Raw genomic sequence first — 15,712 nt, 5'->3', positions numbered from 1 at the left:
TAAAGCCCCTTTGTGCGCTCCACATTTGCTCATGGAGCAGGTACGGCGTGTCGAGGAAGATGAGCTGCATAACACCTGGACTTCGGCATTAGAGACCCTGACGTCACATTTTGACACTTTGGTAGTCTGTTTGTCAGCAACATACGGGAGGTCATAAAAAAAAAAAGCACTGTGATTGTCAGTTTAAACATTAACCCGCGGGATCAGAGTCAGGTCGGTCTGCTGCACGGGTGGGGGGCGGGGGGGGGTGCTTGAAGCCGGACCTCTCTCTGTCCCACGCTGCACTCCTGGAACACCCGCACGCCAACATGAGCAACTTCGCGCAGATCCTGAAGGAGATCGGGGAGTTCGGTTTGTTCCAGAAGCGCTTGGTGGCGGCGCTGTGCATCCCCAGCCTGTTCACAGCGTTCGACGTGATCGGCCAGGTGTTCACGGGCCTGAGCTTCCCGCATCACTGCAACACCGACTGGATCCTGGAGCGCGGGCCCAACCTGACGGACGAGGCCCGGAAGAACCTCACCATCCCCGTGAACGATGCCGGCGCCTATGAAAGCTGTGCCATGTTCTCGCCTGTGGATTTGGACTTGGAGATAATTGAGGCGTACGGGATTAACACTACAACTGGATGCATAAATGGTTCTGATTTTTTGGTCCCCGAAGGGGCCTCCAGCATTGTGACAGAGGTGAGGGACGGTTGTTTTTATTCACCAACAGAAAGCAACACCTGTTAAAAATTCAATTTAAAAAAACTGTCATTTTCAGTAATTTAACGTTTCAAAAAGTGTTTTGGACCCTCCTCTCATCTTCCTCTCGTCAGTTCAACCTGGTGTGTGACAGAAGCAGTTTGGTCGAGGCGTCACAGTCCATCTACATGGCCGGCCTTCTGATCGGGGCGCTGGTTCTGGGGCAGGTGGCTGACAGGTTGCTTTTGACTTTTGACTCATTTGGCCAGCGATAGAATTTGGAGGATTTGAAGGCTGAAACGTTTTTATTCTGTCCGTAGGTTCGGTCGACGCTTTGTGGTCCTGCTTTCACTCCTCCTCTTACTGGTGTTTGGTGTCGGTGCTGGTTTCTCACCCAACATCTATGTTTATATTGCTCTCAAATTTCTAGGTGGCTTCTCCATTTCAGGCATCCTCATTAACGTATTTGTCATAGGTATGTAAAACCTGTCTTCATGTCTTCTTTAGGAAGTCTAGAGGATGACAAATAGCACTTATAGATATGATCAAATAAGGTATAGATTAGATTGACACTGCATTTGCAAAGGGAGTTGTTTTTTCTAAAGTTAACTTAATGCAGTACTGTGCATTTAACGTCTTTAATAATGATGTCAAACATTACAGTAGAACTTGTCAAACTTTAAAATCTTTGAAGGTGGGGAGTGGAGTGCTTCCTCCAAGTTCGCCTTGTGCACCATCATCTGCCACTCTACTTTCCCCCTCGGCCTCATGCTGCTGTCTGGCCTCGCCTATCTGATCCCAAACTGGAGGATCCTGCAGCTGGTGCTCTTCAGCCCTCTCGTCGTTGTCCTGGGAATCTTTTACTGGTCAGCGTCCTGTTGGACCGCGTGGATGTAATGTTTTGGATCCGAAACTTATAATAAAACCAGTAAATGTCCATCAGGATTCTTCCAGAGTCAGCCCGCTGGCTCATCACCCAGGGCCGGATGGAGGAAGCCGTGAAGGAGGTCCGGCTGGCCGCTAAGGTGAACGGACGGAAGGTCCCGGAAGATCTGCTGGACCGGGTGAGTTGAATCAAACACAATAAATCTCTGAAGATTAAAAAAAAAAACACTTAGATCAAATGTAAAATGGATCCCTGTTTGTTTAGCTGGACAATGAAAGTCCATCCAAAAAGGGAAGCATGTTGGACATCTTCAGGATATCATATCTGAGAAAACGTGCACTCATTATGAGCTACGTGTGGTGAGTATTCATTCAAACCACAACCTGCTGCCACGTCTTCAGCTTGGCCCACATGGCTCCGACATCAAGTTGAGATATCTCTCATTCTTTTAATAGGTTTGGAACAAGTCTGATGTACTATGGACTGAGTCTGAACGTGGGAAACTTTGGCCTGGACATCTACCTGACGCAGTTCGTCTTTGGCTTAGTGGAGTTACCCGCCCGCGTGGGCAGCTTGCCCCTCATCCAGCACTTCGGGAGGAAGAAATGTCTCGCTGGGGTCCTGTGTTTCGGAGGTGCCGCTTGTCTCGGGATACTTGTTATTCCAGAAGGTAAATTGTCGAATGATGAACAGCAGCTTCGCCATTTTGCCCGATGTCATTTTGTCTGAATCACCATTTGTCCGTCAGACCTTCCCGCGATGGTCACCATCATCGCTGTACTCGGAAAGTTTGCCGCCACTGCCAGTTTCTCCATAGTCTATGTTTATACGGCAGAACTGTACCCCACCACTCTGAGGTAAGCCATAGTCTCCCGGGGAAGGTACAACGGTGACATGTGAAATGCTACGATGACGCTAACGGGGTGCACGGTGCGCGGCGGCAGGCAGAACGGCGTGGGCCTAAACTCCATGTGCGCTCGCGTGGCGGGAATCTTGGCTCCGCTGATCCGGCTGCTGGGCGTCTACCACTTCACCGTCCCCATGGTGATTTACGGCGTCGTCCCCGTTGCCGCTGGAGGTCTGTGTTTGCTGCTGCCGGAAACGCTCAACGTCGAGCTGCAGGACCACGCCGAAACACGGTGAGTCGGTGAACTCTTTGACAACAGAGTGGAAAGGAAAGGGCAGAATGTGATGATCTTTATGTCATTTATTACAGAAAACCTGAGAATGAGCCTCAGATGCGACCCTTTAATAAAGACGAAGAATCCGGAAAGAGCACGAAAATGTAAACAATATGGATGTGTTTTCTCTCTTTTATTTTCAGAAATAAATTGCTTGATTTTATCAGAATGCAGAAAGCAATTGAATCATGTTGACCTTATTAGATATGATTTTATTTTTTATTGTTACAATCTGTGAACAAATGATTTACTACTGAAAAAGATATGGACTGTTTTATATCTGGGATTTGTATTTATATATTAAATAATGCATGTGTGTTTGCTAATACATTTATTTTGTTTGGGTTTTCTGTCCTGAATTAATTCAATGCTCTCAGAGCGTATTTCGATCGCAACGGGACTCTAGAGATGAACCGTGAATCGTTGTGGTATCAATTTTTCTTTAATGTTTAAAGAAATGAGTGTGTTGTCGCCCCCCAGCTGCTGTTACGCAATAGGCACAAACTACCAGTACAAACATGGCAGAGTACTTCTCCACCGCTGCTCACCATTGTATGAAGTGGGTGCGTTAGCTTCTTGTTTAATGTAACATCTGTTTACAGCCCCGACTGCACTCTCCTAGTTGCTGCATTTATTGTTTAAAGTTTTGCAACACTGTTTTTCCGTATATAGGAAAACGAGTCCAAAGGCCGCTGCATGTCACGCGTTGGTGTGTTCGGGTAAAGATGATTTAGCAAGATGAGATTTATTGCTTCTTCTAAGGCTCAGCGAATATATTTGATCAATCCGGGGGTTTGAAATCAATGAGGGCCTTCTCTCGGGGCCCACTGGGAATTATATTTTTGACTCTGATGTGCCTGTATCCTTTCTTGCAATATGTGTCAAAATACATATATTTATTAACATGCGGCAGGTGAAATAGACTCTACCATCAAAGATATATTTCATTTTTTTATTGAGAAATGTTATTTTCGTTTCATAATTTGTAATCATATTTTATAACTGAAGGTTATGAAATGAGTAGATTTACACCCACTATGATTCCATTTCTTTGTACATTTATGCAGAATGTAGTCATTTTATTGAATTTGATCAAAGCGTCAGGTCCACAGGCTCAGTTTGAAATGTTCAGACCACACTATCAACATGACGGGTAGAAATGCGCCTGTTGGAATAAAGTACATTAGCATTGAGATAAATGATGATAAATAGGAATCAAGTGAACAGGTGATTTTTGTGATTATTTTCTTTTTTCCCGGTTAACATTCTCAAAGCCCTTTGAATTACACAAAAAATGTTTACTACAATTTGTTGTTGTTGTCAACTGAACTAAAAAAAGACAAAGCCGAAGGTGATTTAACACAACGGACTGTATGATTAAGCCATTGTTGGTTTGTGGGTTCATTGCCGGTACGTGAACGTGAGAGGTTTGGAGAGCCGTCGCACGGTGCCCTCATGCAGTCCCCACCCAGTCGGCTGAGGACAGAAGACAACAGAACACAGCGTTTGACATGCGGGGCTCGGTGTTCATGGGCGCTCGGTCCGTGGCCTGCCGGTACTCACGGTGGTTTCTGGGTTTTCACGCCTCAGACTCGATCGCCAAGTCAGCGACGTTCCCGAGGAGCCATCGGTTCTTGTGTTGAGCGCGTCCGAAGCCCTCGTCGTAATTCCCTTTTCTTCTGAACAGTTGTTGGTAGTGAAATATGCAGTAGAATTCTCCATACAACGGCGCGTAATTGTGCAGGCTACAAATGAGCACAATGTCAGGCACACAGTTCAATGTTGCATTTTGTAAATCATCCTGCTGTAATGGTTGCATAGCTCTGAGCCTCTTAACCAGTTGACATTTTCTGTCAGGACTAATGACTTCAGTTCCAGCATTTACATTTCTTCACTGCAATGCAGCAATTTGCCAACATACAACTTATACTTGTGTTTGAAGAGTCAAAAGGTCGGTGAAAATGTATATTTAACTTTAGTTTCTTTTGACTTCTGGTTATCTGTGAGAGAATAAGTGCTCCCAATTAAACTTTTAATCTGTAAAAAACATTTTATACTGCTAAATAAAATCAAAATATTTGCTAAAAGAGACGCAAAAAACACATAGGTGAGTTTGACAAATCACAGTTTTTTGTTTTTTTCAATGAATTAATCAATCAATGAATCATTCATAGATTTTAAATATATTTGGCAACCATTTAATTTATTGTAGTCATTGGCCTGGATATAAAATCACATTTAAGAGATTATTTTAATTCATTAATTTTGACACAGACAAGAAATTGATGCTGGTAATTTTTGATCAATTTTGCTGGTGATTTTTCTGTAAAACATTTCAATGTCTCACCTTAATTTGTTCTTGCACTGTTTACAACAAAAGCAACTTTGATGAAAAATGTATTTGTCCGCAGTAATTTTTTCCATCGGATAAACCTTCTTCAAACAGCCTGCACACATCTCAGGACAGGCTGGTTGAAACTGAATACACAGAAATGAGACCATGCTTGGTTAAAATCAGAAACAGTATAATAAGCATCAACAAACAGTGATGCAGAATGAAATTCAAAAACACAAAACAGTTTTAAAGAACCTAAACAACAAATAAACCCTCAAAAGTAAGAAGAAATGAACAGGCGATCATAACAAACCTTATACATTTGCAAAGTAAATTATGTACATAACAACTTTGTCGGACAACGTATGAGAACCCTTTGCTCACAGTGGTTCAAGGTGTCTGATTGATTGGCAGCTCGGTGATCTGGTGACAAACTGGACCGACCGCTGCCTGACCCGCCGACGTTGGATCCTCCGGTCGACCGGCCACAAAATTGGAAGTTTTGGAAGAATAAAACCCCTTTTCCAAATGACCATTCCTCTCGTAGTCCTCTGGGACGGTTTTGGTGCCCAAAATACTGTTTCCCTCGCGGTCGGTCCACACCTCGAGTACGCTGAGCTCTCTTTTGGGGGCGGAAAGGCATTTCATTTGATCTCCTTTAGGGGGCTCCTCCCTTCTTCTGTTTTGAGCAGGACTGTTGCACGTCAGGGTTTTAGTCGTCCGAAATTTCTCCTCTGCTTTCGGGCCGATCGGGGTCTCCGGCGGGAGCGGCTCTGACTTGTCGGCCTTCCTGGCAGCCGACTGGATGGAGATGAAGGCGGGGGACGATGGGGGGCTTGCTCGTTGCTTTGCCGCCGGGCTAACGGGCGCCGCGGCGCTCCCGCGCGTCCGCGGGGGTTTTACTCTGCTCGACCCGATGCTGATTTTGCCGAGGCTGCCGGTGGGCGGGCCTCCTCGCTGGTCGCTTAGAGACTCCTTGAACAGGCACGACAAGCCGGCGATATCCGAGTCCGATTTCAAGGTGGACACCGAATAAAGAGCCTTCCTTATCGCTTCCTCTACGTCCGCCAGCCTGGCTAAAGTCTGTTTTTTTAGAGTCATGACTTCCTCACTGGCTCGCTCGAGATCTCCAAAAACATGCGCCATTGAAGACCTGCTTTCGGGACTGTGTTTCTCCAATGGCCCCCGCCCTCCTTGCTCCTCCACGTCTGCCTTTGTTGGGTCGTTGTTGTTGCTGTTGACAACCCAGTCGGGAACGTTCTCAAAGACTCCCCTCAGAGACCTGACGTCCACGTCGCTGGTGTCCCGTTCGATTTCTTCCACCCGACTGAGGAGGCTGTGCAGCTCCTCCTGCTTCCGCAGGTTGTCGACAATTTCCATGGCGGCGGTGGCGTTCCCTCGCATGATTTCGTCCATGTGAACAGACAGCCGCTGGCGGCGTTCGTCCTCCGTCTCCCTTCTCACTTTCTTTTCCCTCATTTCAACTTTGCTTACTTGCATCATTTTCTTTCCTTCTTTGCTGTCAGAGGGTTGTCTAAAGGTTTTGGGGTCATTGCCGGATGGACCACTCAGAGTGTGTCGAGGTTCCTCACCCACATATGCAAGAAATGAGTTGTTCCCAGGGGTATTTTGGGGGGTTGTGTTGTCAAGCTGAGCAATTTGAACTCTTTTGTGCTTTACAGGAGCAATCTTTGCTGACAATTCCATTTTACCTCCAAATTTCTTACATGCTGCATTAAAATCGACATGGCTTTCATCTGTTTCATTTGTGTCTTCTTTTGGCGGGAAGTCCTGGGGGCTTTTCTCTTCTGCTTTAACATTTATCTCCTGCTGTAGCTCAATGTTCTGATTATCATTATCACTCACTAAGATAACAACTGAACCACAGGCTTCAATTTCCTCAGATTTATGCATAGCTTCGTCAAAAAGTCTGTTTCTTTGATGATCCGCCAACAAGGGCCCCGAGTCTGCACCAGCGTTCGTTTTGAACAAGCTTGGCTTATCTTCGTCTCGATGCGACGCGGATGTCATCGCCAGTGGATGAGGAACCGTGTCCTCGGGTCTCACGGGATTAGTTCGGGTTTCCTCTGGATTCTTCGCGTTGGCTGGTCGAGCGTCTCTTTGCTTTGCTTTCAAGTGCTCCGGCTTTGGTGGGACGGCAGGCTTTGGACCAACGGGGCGTCTGCTTTCGTCAGCGACGGCACTTGCAGCCGGTCTATTTAGCTTTTCACTTTGTCTTGGGGGCTGCGCGTTGGCCGCGGACACTTGTTCCCCCGAGAACTGTTGTCTCAACGGTGCTTGACTTGATTTAGGTTCTGTCGCACGGCAAACCTCCTCCTGAGGAGGCTTTTCCACAGACGCTGCACCCACATTTTCTGATCTTTCTTTCTGAGGTCTGGACGTGTTTCTGTAAATCATCGCTGCTCTGAAATCTCCTCTGCTGACATTGATGTTGGATTTCTCCAGGGAATCCAAAGCTGCTTGAAGTTTACCCTGAAAATCAACCTCCTCGTCCCCTTGCTGTGCAGCAGGGGTCTCTGGACTGTGTACAGACGCCGTAGCAGCTTTGGGTTGTTTATGGACCACTTCTGCGCCTTTTTGACCCACTTTGCTCCGTGTCTCAGTAGTTCCTTTTTCTTCAGAATTAGTGTCTCTCTCCGTGTTCTCATGTTGGTTGTCGGATTTATGTTCTGAGGTAACATCGGAGGTTGACGGGAGTTTTTTCCATGTTGGTTCCGTTTGTTTTAAATCTGATTTGGCCTCAATTGTTTCATGCTGGAGGCCAAGTGTCGCAGTTTGGAGGTTTGAAATGTCGTCCTTGTCGTCTACCACACCAGGGTCGGCCCGGTGTACCCCGCCATCGTCCTGTGTCTCCAGACCATACGATCCCTTTGGTGCTTCTTCTTGTGTTTTGCCATCACACTGTCCAAAGCTATTCTTTACTTCTCCGTGAATGCAGTCTGCGGCAGATTGGGTACGGCTTTCCCATGCATTTTGCTTTGGTCGGGTTGGTCTTTGATCTCCAGAGAATATGTTTCTCAGCCTCTTGATATCCACTGGGACCCACTCTGAATTCTCCTCTGCTTGATCACCTCCCCGTTCATGATGAAGCTCTATTACTTCACCAGAAACAGTTTGGTTTGGAGGGAGTTCTTGTTCTTGTTCGGTTGGCTCGGCCTGAAGAGCTTTCAAATACTCCAAATCTCCTTTTTCAATACAACCCTTAAAGAGTTTTACATTCCCCTTTACTGTGATTTCCGGCCGTATGGATTCATGATACGTTTGATCTTGGGGAGTTTCTAGAAGGCAGCTTATGGTTGATTTAATGAGCCCCTTTCTTAGTTCTTTATTTTCTGTGTTTCTCACTTCCTCTCTTTCGGGCTCTGGTTCATCATACTCTGCACCGTGTGGAGGACAATACGTTTTCACATCTTCCTTATCAAAATAATTGTAGAGGGAGTAAACAATGACTTCGGGACACCTGTCCCCATCCTCCTGCATGACGATTCCTTTCTGCAGAGAGTTATCTTGATTGAGAATGTCCTCAACGAGCTGAACCACATTGGCTGTTTTGAACTCTGTGTCTTGGTTGGCGGTGGAGTGATGCCGGTGTACGGGCACACTCACTACTGTGGCCACCATGCTTCCTTCGCTAGCTTCCTTTATGTACGTGATGTGGGGCTTTAGGTTTGCACGTGGAAGCAACTGGAGCATGAAGTTTTGTGCACCACCTTCAGCCACCTCGTCATATCCGATCTCGGGCCCACCCTGTGATAGTGTGAATTTGGCCTTTTTAGCTATCATTGTCTCATATACCTCAATGATTGAGCCATCGGAATGTATGCAATTGCCATGGTACAGGGTATGAAGTGTTTCTTTGATGTTCTCCACCATCGTCTCAATGTCGTCCTTGCTCTGGTGTCCGATTTTGTCAAATGGCATTGATTCAAACAAGTGGGTTCTGTCCTTGACATTAGTTATCGGATAGTCCTGAGCTGCCCCACTGTCTCCCGCTGGGCTTTGTGATTTGGACGTATGCATAAGAGGATGCTCTCTTTCTATGTTTGTTGGGATAAACGGGTTGTTCTGGAGAAGAGCTGCACTTGTTTTGATTTTTTCCTCGAGTTCTTCTGGATCCAAAAGGCTTGTAGGCTCATTCTCAAACACTGTTTCACTATTAGAAACCTCGGGGTCACAGTCTAGACCAACCATATGGACACATGGGCCCGGTTTATTGGGTGGATTTGTCAAATCCAGACATTTGGAACGCACATTGTTTTTGTTATGTTCGTTAAAGATGTTACACAATTCAAACTCCTGTGTTTGTTTTTGGACTGCTCCTGTCTCATCCCCAGAAATAGAAACTTTTCCCTGGAACTTATTATCTGGACTTAGGGTGGACATGTCCACATATTGACTCTCAAATATTTTTTTGGTGGCCTGAACATCTATTCTTACCATGTCCTCAGCAACATCTTTTTTAGGATCTGGACTAGACCCGAGCCTTGTGTCATCCTCCACGAGCCCTTCATCACCGCCATCACGTGGCCTCTCTTCCTGCTCCTCGAAAACAGCTGATGTTTTACTGACATCGCGTCTTTCCACTTTTCCCACCACCTTGTGCATCATGGGGGCGTAAGGATACACTTTGTTACTCGGGGCAGAGTTCTCAAATATCAAGCATCTTGAAAGGACCTCTCCCTCGTATCCAGTTTCAGCAGCTGCCGCCCCGGTCTCCCAGCTCAAAACCTCAGCGAGCTCCTCGTCCACAGCTGCATCTAACATCCTCAGCTCTGGGTGGGTGTGCTTCAGCAGCCTTCTCAGCTCACATTTCTGCCGCTGTTGGTGCAGCCTTTGTTTGGAAAGCTGGGATGACGCGGGCGGTTGGGTATGTGCTTCCGAGGTGTCTACTGGTCCTGGCTTCTGACTGGATGAAGGAGTTGCAGGGAGGTCACCTTCCTTTGGTTGGGATTCTTCGGCCATCTTAGAAGAGCAGATTAACATTCTCATAATTGAGTCTTTTGCAACAGAAATTAGGTATCCGGTGGAAATCATGCACAGGGGTGTGTCAACATGCTTCCGGCAACCAGAGCGATACCTTCCGGATCATGCCACTGGATGCGCTCGTCACATGCCAGGCGACAGTGGGTTAGCTGAGCTCCAGGGCAACCAGCAGATGCATGATAAACCAATTAAAACGTTGAGCAGAAGACGTCTGGTGTCTGTTTCTTGCAACTCAGAAAAAGCAAGCATTTGGTTTTTGAGTTATATAATAGTGTGGAAGTTATTTTCGTGACAATGCAAATTAAAAAGCACACTGTGAACTTCTAATTACCTTCGTTGCCTTGATTCTTTTCCCGGATTCAGCTGACTGCACTTGTGCCTGCACAGAAACAAGGCCAATGTCAGGTTGGGTTTTCCTGACACAAGTAATGCCCTTTGAATATTTTTATCATTATACGATACCTTTTAGTGTTACGTATTATATGACAGCTATAAACCTACTTTATCCACAGGCTTTGTTGAATACACTTCTGATTGGTCATGATGATTTAAAACATTTAGCCCATAAAGACGATACCTGACACAGAGGCAGTACCTGGGTTTGGGATATTGGCAGATAAAGAGTAACAATCCCACGCAAGGGTTTAATTATTAAGCTGCATGCCTCACCGTGCGGGGAAGCAACTTTTATACCTAAATAAACGTAGGGGCGTTGCCATCTCAACTTTAAAGAACAAAATCTGATGAATTAATGCATAGATAAAAATGTACTTGATTGCATCGTTGGTATGTGCGTGTGTTTTTCGCTGTATCTCTTGTAAGACGAGCGGGCAGATGTTTACCGGTCCCAGAAGGCTGCGTGTTGAGTCCTGAGGGGCGACCTTTGACAGGTACAGAGCGGACATAGCTTTGACCGAGACACACAGTTTCTCCTTGGTTGGGTTGAAGGAGCCGTCTTTGAAATCTGCAATTGACCTCCTCTTTTCCTCTGCAGACACATCACACACAGCAGTGTCAATAAGAAAATCTATCTATGTTACTGTAGCACACAAGTTTTAAATAAGCAGATGGTCAAAATACAGTTTTATTTTCAGAAATTAAAACTAAATCATGTCAAATTCAAACAGAATTAAAACAAGTGGCTCTTTTTTAAATGAATGACTTCCATGTTCGCATCCATGTCACCAAACTGTGTGTAAACAGATGGCAATTTTAAGGGTCACCCGTAATAACACTTTCAAAGCCGATACGTGACAGCTGCCATGTGGTCGAGTTATAAATGTAACACGCGTGGTGGAGCGGCACGGACACCGGACTCCACTGACACAAATACAGACGGTCAAACCGAACCGAACCAGCCAAGTCACTGCCGCCACAGTTGACTAAGCACAGAAGAGCAAAGTAAACACACACACCTTGCAATTGTTGATATAAAGACACAATCAGCTGTCAACCCCGAGCAAACACCTGACTAGCTATGTTGGATTTGGAGGAGTTGGACTGCTCCATTTAGGTCAACCTAAAAAGTCTCAACAGCCGGATTTACTGCACAAACTATCCATCATTGGCAATACATTACTCTCTCTCTCTCTCTCTCTCTCTCTCTCTCTCTCTCTCTCTCTCTCTCTCTCTCTCTCTCTCTCTCTCTCTCTATATATATATATATATATATATATATATATATATATATATATATATATATATATATATAAATGTATATGAGTACACACGTATTCAGGAGCATACAGAAGCCATTTAACATGCGGGTTGGATTCCCTCTGGGATATTGGCAGATAAAGACACAGACCATACGATGAAAATACAAATCTCTACTCACAGAAAATGGACAGCTCCCTTCTGACCTGCCTGTCTTCTTATTTCCTTTGAAGCTCTGTGAACGCTAGGTCTGATTTCCTGTTGGTCTGATAGTGGAACCTCTGCCTCTCTGCCTCTCTCTCTGCCTCAGTCCTGCCCCACTGACAGCCGACCCTTTCACCCTCCTGCACTTATTCGGGACTATTTCTGTCTTGTTCTGGAGTGGCCTACTATGCCCACACCAGGTGTAGTCAATCACTGCTCCTCGCGCAGTCACCGTGCTGGTATTCATCTCCATTCCACCGCTCCACCCTTTTCATTCATGCCGTCCGCAGCTCCGACTTGAGTCACGGGACTCCAAGACGGCGATCCAGGAAGTCTTTACCAGGGCTACAGTTCCCTGACCGGGGACGCATGTCTTGGTTGGATCACATGCTTCTTTCTGCTAGGAATGTGTTGAGTTCATTTTCAAGGAATGTAATTCACGACTGGACTTTTAATCATTTGTTTCCGTCGTGTTCTTTTCTCAGTGGCGAGCAGCCTCAGTGGCCTCACCAATGCTTCACTGGTTGGAGGACACAGTGGTCGGGATCAGCGGTTCGACACAGAGCCCTTTTTGTGAACTTTGACTGGCACTCACCGGCTTGAGAGGCAGCGATTGTTTCAAAATCAATGCCCCCTATTGTTTTTCTCCTCTCCACTCGTCTCGGTTTCGCCACCTAGAGAGAGAAATAATGAACCGTCAATGCCACTGCGTAGCCTGATCTCTTTGTACGGGACATTAGTACGTCTTAATTCTATTTTCAGGAAGTAGCACGCTTGAAGTTGCACAACAGACATGTCCATAAACCATACCTGTAATGATTGTGCCCGTCGAGTCACGTGATCCTTTGCGTATGTTTTGGCGGCTTCAACCTCAGCGGAGCTCTTCCCCTCTTTGGCCTCCCCCTTCTCTGCTGGCGTGGCATCTGCCGCCCCGTTTGGTGACGAGGGGCTCACATCCCTGAGCTTGTTCTGTGTGGCCGCCTTCGCCTCAAACAGAGCCTTCAGGGGCCCGATGGAGCCAGCGCTGCTCCGAAGGCTCCCCATGGACTTACTGCGGGTCAGACGGCTTTTGTCCCGTTCCCTCATGTCGTTTCTCTTCATCAGAGACTCCAGACGAGTCTCTTTACTCTCCGGAAGGTATGGAGCAGGCTGACAGTGACGCACAAGATAAACATGCGTAATTGAATTCATTATTTCCCCCCCACAAAAAAAAACGGAGGATGCCTTGAGTCCCATCTCACCTCTTTAAGGACCTGCTTGGGGTTTGCGTTACCATCATTCACAGAGGCGTCTTGAGTAGAGGTGCCTTCTTTCTCTGTAGTTTGATACCTTTCAAACAAAAACCCAACATATGACCGACTAACAGTCAGACAGACACCGTTCGGATGCTTTGTGGACAGGACTGCGTGTGCATTAGCTGTCACAGAAGACGAGGTTCCTGTCACCTGGCAACCAGCTGGGACACGGACGTGATCTTGTCCCGCGGAGCCGCCTCTGGGCGGGCGAGCCGGTCGAAGAACGAGGGGCCCGCGCTGAGCGACTGGGAGCGTCTCAGGTTACTCTTCCAGTCCATGGTGACCCACCACGTCACAGTATCTCTCCTATTTGAATTCAGTTTAACACTAATGTTAGATTGTAGACAAGAGATCCCTTCATCTACTCTTAAGGTTAAACATTTCCACACGGAGTTGTCCAAAAGGCAGGTTTAAACATGCCGAGCCCGTACGATTCTGAGGGCAAAAACAGGACATCATCGCGTAAGAGTGTAACCGCCAAACTTAAGCGAATGTTTGGTGAAGTCGAGGTTCAGAGTGGAGGGGGGTTACCTGGAGGAGCTCGCTGAGCGTCCGTCTTCTGGGAGAATCCGTGACACTTCCTCAGCATCACGGGGACGGGCGCGCGGCGTGGAACGCCGGGGAGCAAAGTCCTTTTTCTTTTCCTCATTACCTCAGGACGGTGTAAAGTGGTTTATGAATGTGTGAAGAGTAGCAATCAACAGCCTAGCCTAGCCTCTTTCATCACTATCGTGGGTTTCATGGAGAATCCTCGATGGTCAAACGAAGCTCGGATGCAACACGCCACCCATTAAGATGTGAAAAAACCTTTATCGGTCTTGAGGGGAAGTTGCGTAATCACAGCAGAAGGGGGTGAACACTGACAATATGGGAAACAGGAAAATGTTGATAGGATGCAGCTGTTTTGCCTTGATAGCGTTCTGTGTGGGCTTGTTTGAGAGTGAAATCAATGATTAACACGTATTCTCAAGTTACAGATTTACAAACTGACAGTGCAATATAGGAGCATGTGACGAGTGTACCGTGCACTAAAACACCGATCATAAGACGGGATTTACAGTTCAAACTTATTTTATCTGGAGATTTCTAAACAAAAGCATCCAAATATTTTTTCATATTTTGTAAAAGGGTCCTCATTGGAATTGGAACTGTGCACTAAATTTGAATACAATTTATATTTCTTAACAAACCACCATTGGTCCAAGATTGCCACCATACTTAAGAGAAGGCAGGGTGAACCATTGTTTCTGCAGCATTAGAATACATACGTTCACATGATTATTGTTATACAGCATCCCTATTTATTGAGTCAGTTCAGCAGTCTGGGTGCAATAACATCCTCAGTTATATTGTTGTGTTCCCGATAGATAGAGCCTTTGTTGTTATGTGAATTTGTTAACTGTGGCGCTTTACTAATACATCTTTGATAATGGAAATAAAGATGGAATCTCTCCAGGAGTGTGCACAAAAGCCCGAAGATCTGAGAGGCTTTGGTTAATGTTGCCCTCTTTTAAGTCCGTAACCTCATTTTGAAATGGCCAACAAACAATTACAGTTTACTGCTTCTTTTGAAGGCTCCCGGTCCTTAAATTAGGCTTCATCTGGCTGCGGTTCGGTGGCCTCAGACAGCCAGCGAGGAAACAAGCCATGTGGAAATTCATCTCCACTGAGGAATTCAAAGACCAGCTGAGCCCCCCCCAACACACACCTTTGACCCCTCACCTGACACACGCTGCACTAAAACTGCATAAACTAACAACTGTGTACTGTAATGAAGCCTTTCCAGGGAGTATATTTGTAAAAATAAAATGGGAATGTAAAACAAACCAGTTGCACATCACTCGTCACAGCATTTCGGTTTTTTTTTTCAGGTCATTGCTGTAATTAGGTTGTGGGGTTTCTGGTTGGTGCTGCAGCATATAATCACGGTGCATTTATGAGACAGCCAAGAGACAGGAGGAGAGGGGATGTTGGTATTAATGCCACCTTGTGGTAAAACATCTCTATTACAGTAAAATCATGAAGGTTGGGAGAAACTACATTGCATTGACAAATATATATATATATATATATATATATATATATATATATATATATATATATATATATATATATATATATATATATATATATATATATATAGAACAGCCTTCAGTGTCATTCCACCGCCCCGCCCATCTACTCACCTGTTCCCACTGGAGATACCTGACCTTCTTAGCCTACGTGCTCACCTGCATCCCATTACCTCCTCAGCCCTCTAAGTACATGTTGCATTCTGCTGCAGCGTCTCGCCGCTGTATACAGTTTTTCATATTACAAATTTGAGGTATGTTTACCTATGCATATGACTAATCTTACTTCTGTGACCTACATGCATCCAAACGTAGTATTTTTACATTGAGGGAAAATACAAATGCACCTTTGAACACTTCTGAGTTTGTATCTCTATGTGGAAATGCACTTATTGT

The 15,712-nt window shown here is 45.8% G+C and overlaps 2 protein-coding genes across 7 annotated transcripts; one reads left to right on the top strand and one right to left on the bottom strand.

Moving 5' to 3' along the window:
• Positions 1-231: 231 nt before the first annotated feature.
• Positions 232-2,924, top strand: slc22a13b (solute carrier family 22 member 13b). The gene is made up of 10 exons (XM_037456238.2): positions 232-683; positions 818-921; positions 1,004-1,158; positions 1,378-1,549; positions 1,627-1,747; positions 1,834-1,928; positions 2,025-2,239; positions 2,318-2,426; positions 2,514-2,708; positions 2,786-2,924. Exons 1-10 carry the CDS (start codon positions 309-311, stop codon positions 2,856-2,858), a joined length of 1,614 nt encoding a protein of 537 aa, XP_037312135.1. The 5' UTR covers positions 232-308; the 3' UTR covers positions 2,859-2,924.
• LOC119198760 (xin actin-binding repeat-containing protein 1) lies at positions 2,869-15,298 on the bottom strand. 6 transcript variants are annotated; one of them, XM_062559247.1, is made up of 11 exons: positions 13,776-14,968; positions 13,395-13,550; positions 13,191-13,278; positions 12,760-13,098; positions 12,545-12,623; positions 10,932-11,077; positions 10,421-10,468; positions 9,544-10,068; positions 5,098-5,228; positions 4,314-4,495; positions 2,869-4,226 (listed from the first exon to the last, which is right to left on the bottom strand). In XM_062559247.1, exons 2-10 carry the CDS (start codon positions 13,520-13,522, stop codon positions 4,330-4,332), a joined length of 1,650 nt encoding a protein of 549 aa, XP_062415231.1. In that variant the 5' UTR covers positions 13,523-13,550; positions 13,776-14,968; the 3' UTR covers positions 2,869-4,226; positions 4,314-4,329. The 6 variants fall into 6 exon arrangements, 5 of the variants coding, with proteins under 5 accessions (XP_062415231.1, XP_037312136.1, XP_062415228.1 ...); XM_037456239.2 differs by lacking the exon at positions 9,544-10,068 and having other exon boundaries at positions 13,776-14,076; XR_009942754.1 differs by lacking the exons at positions 2,869-4,226; positions 4,314-4,495 and having other exon boundaries at positions 5,104-5,228; positions 9,544-9,702; positions 9,915-10,068; positions 13,776-14,972.
• Positions 15,299-15,712: the final 414 nt, after the last annotated feature.

The sequence above is a fragment of the Pungitius pungitius genome, chromosome 19, assembly GCF_949316345.1.
Source record: "Pungitius pungitius chromosome 19, fPunPun2.1, whole genome shotgun sequence".
In the NCBI taxonomy this organism is placed as follows: domain Eukaryota; kingdom Metazoa; phylum Chordata; class Actinopteri; order Perciformes; family Gasterosteidae; genus Pungitius; species Pungitius pungitius.
The sequence above is the reverse complement of the archived record's forward strand: the minus strand, read 5'-3'. Positions and strand labels throughout refer to the sequence as shown.

Coding starts and splice junctions, on each gene's coding strand:
- slc22a13b (XM_037456238.2), top strand. CDS start 309: ATGAGCAACTTCGCGCAGATCCTGAAGGAGATCGGGGAGTTCGGTTTG. Junction 922..1,003: donor CTGGGGCAGGTGGCTGACAG/GTTGCTTTTGAC, acceptor TTCTGTCCGTAG/GTTCGGTCGACGCTTTGTGG. Junction 1,929..2,024: donor CTCATTATGAGCTACGTGTG/GTGAGTATTCAT, acceptor TTCTTTTAATAG/GTTTGGAACAAGTCTGATGT.
- LOC119198760 (XM_062559244.1), bottom strand. CDS start 13,522: ATGGACTGGAAGAGTAACCTGAGACGCTCCCAGTCGCTCAGCGCGGGC. Junction 13,099..13,190: donor CCAAGCAGGTCCTTAAAGAG/GTGAGATGGGAC, acceptor CGTCACTGTCAG/CCTGCTCCATACCTTCCGGA. Junction 10,069..10,420: donor AAAGAATCAAGGCAACGAAG/GTAATTAGAAGT, acceptor TGCTCTTCTAAG/ATGGCCGAAGAATCCCAACC.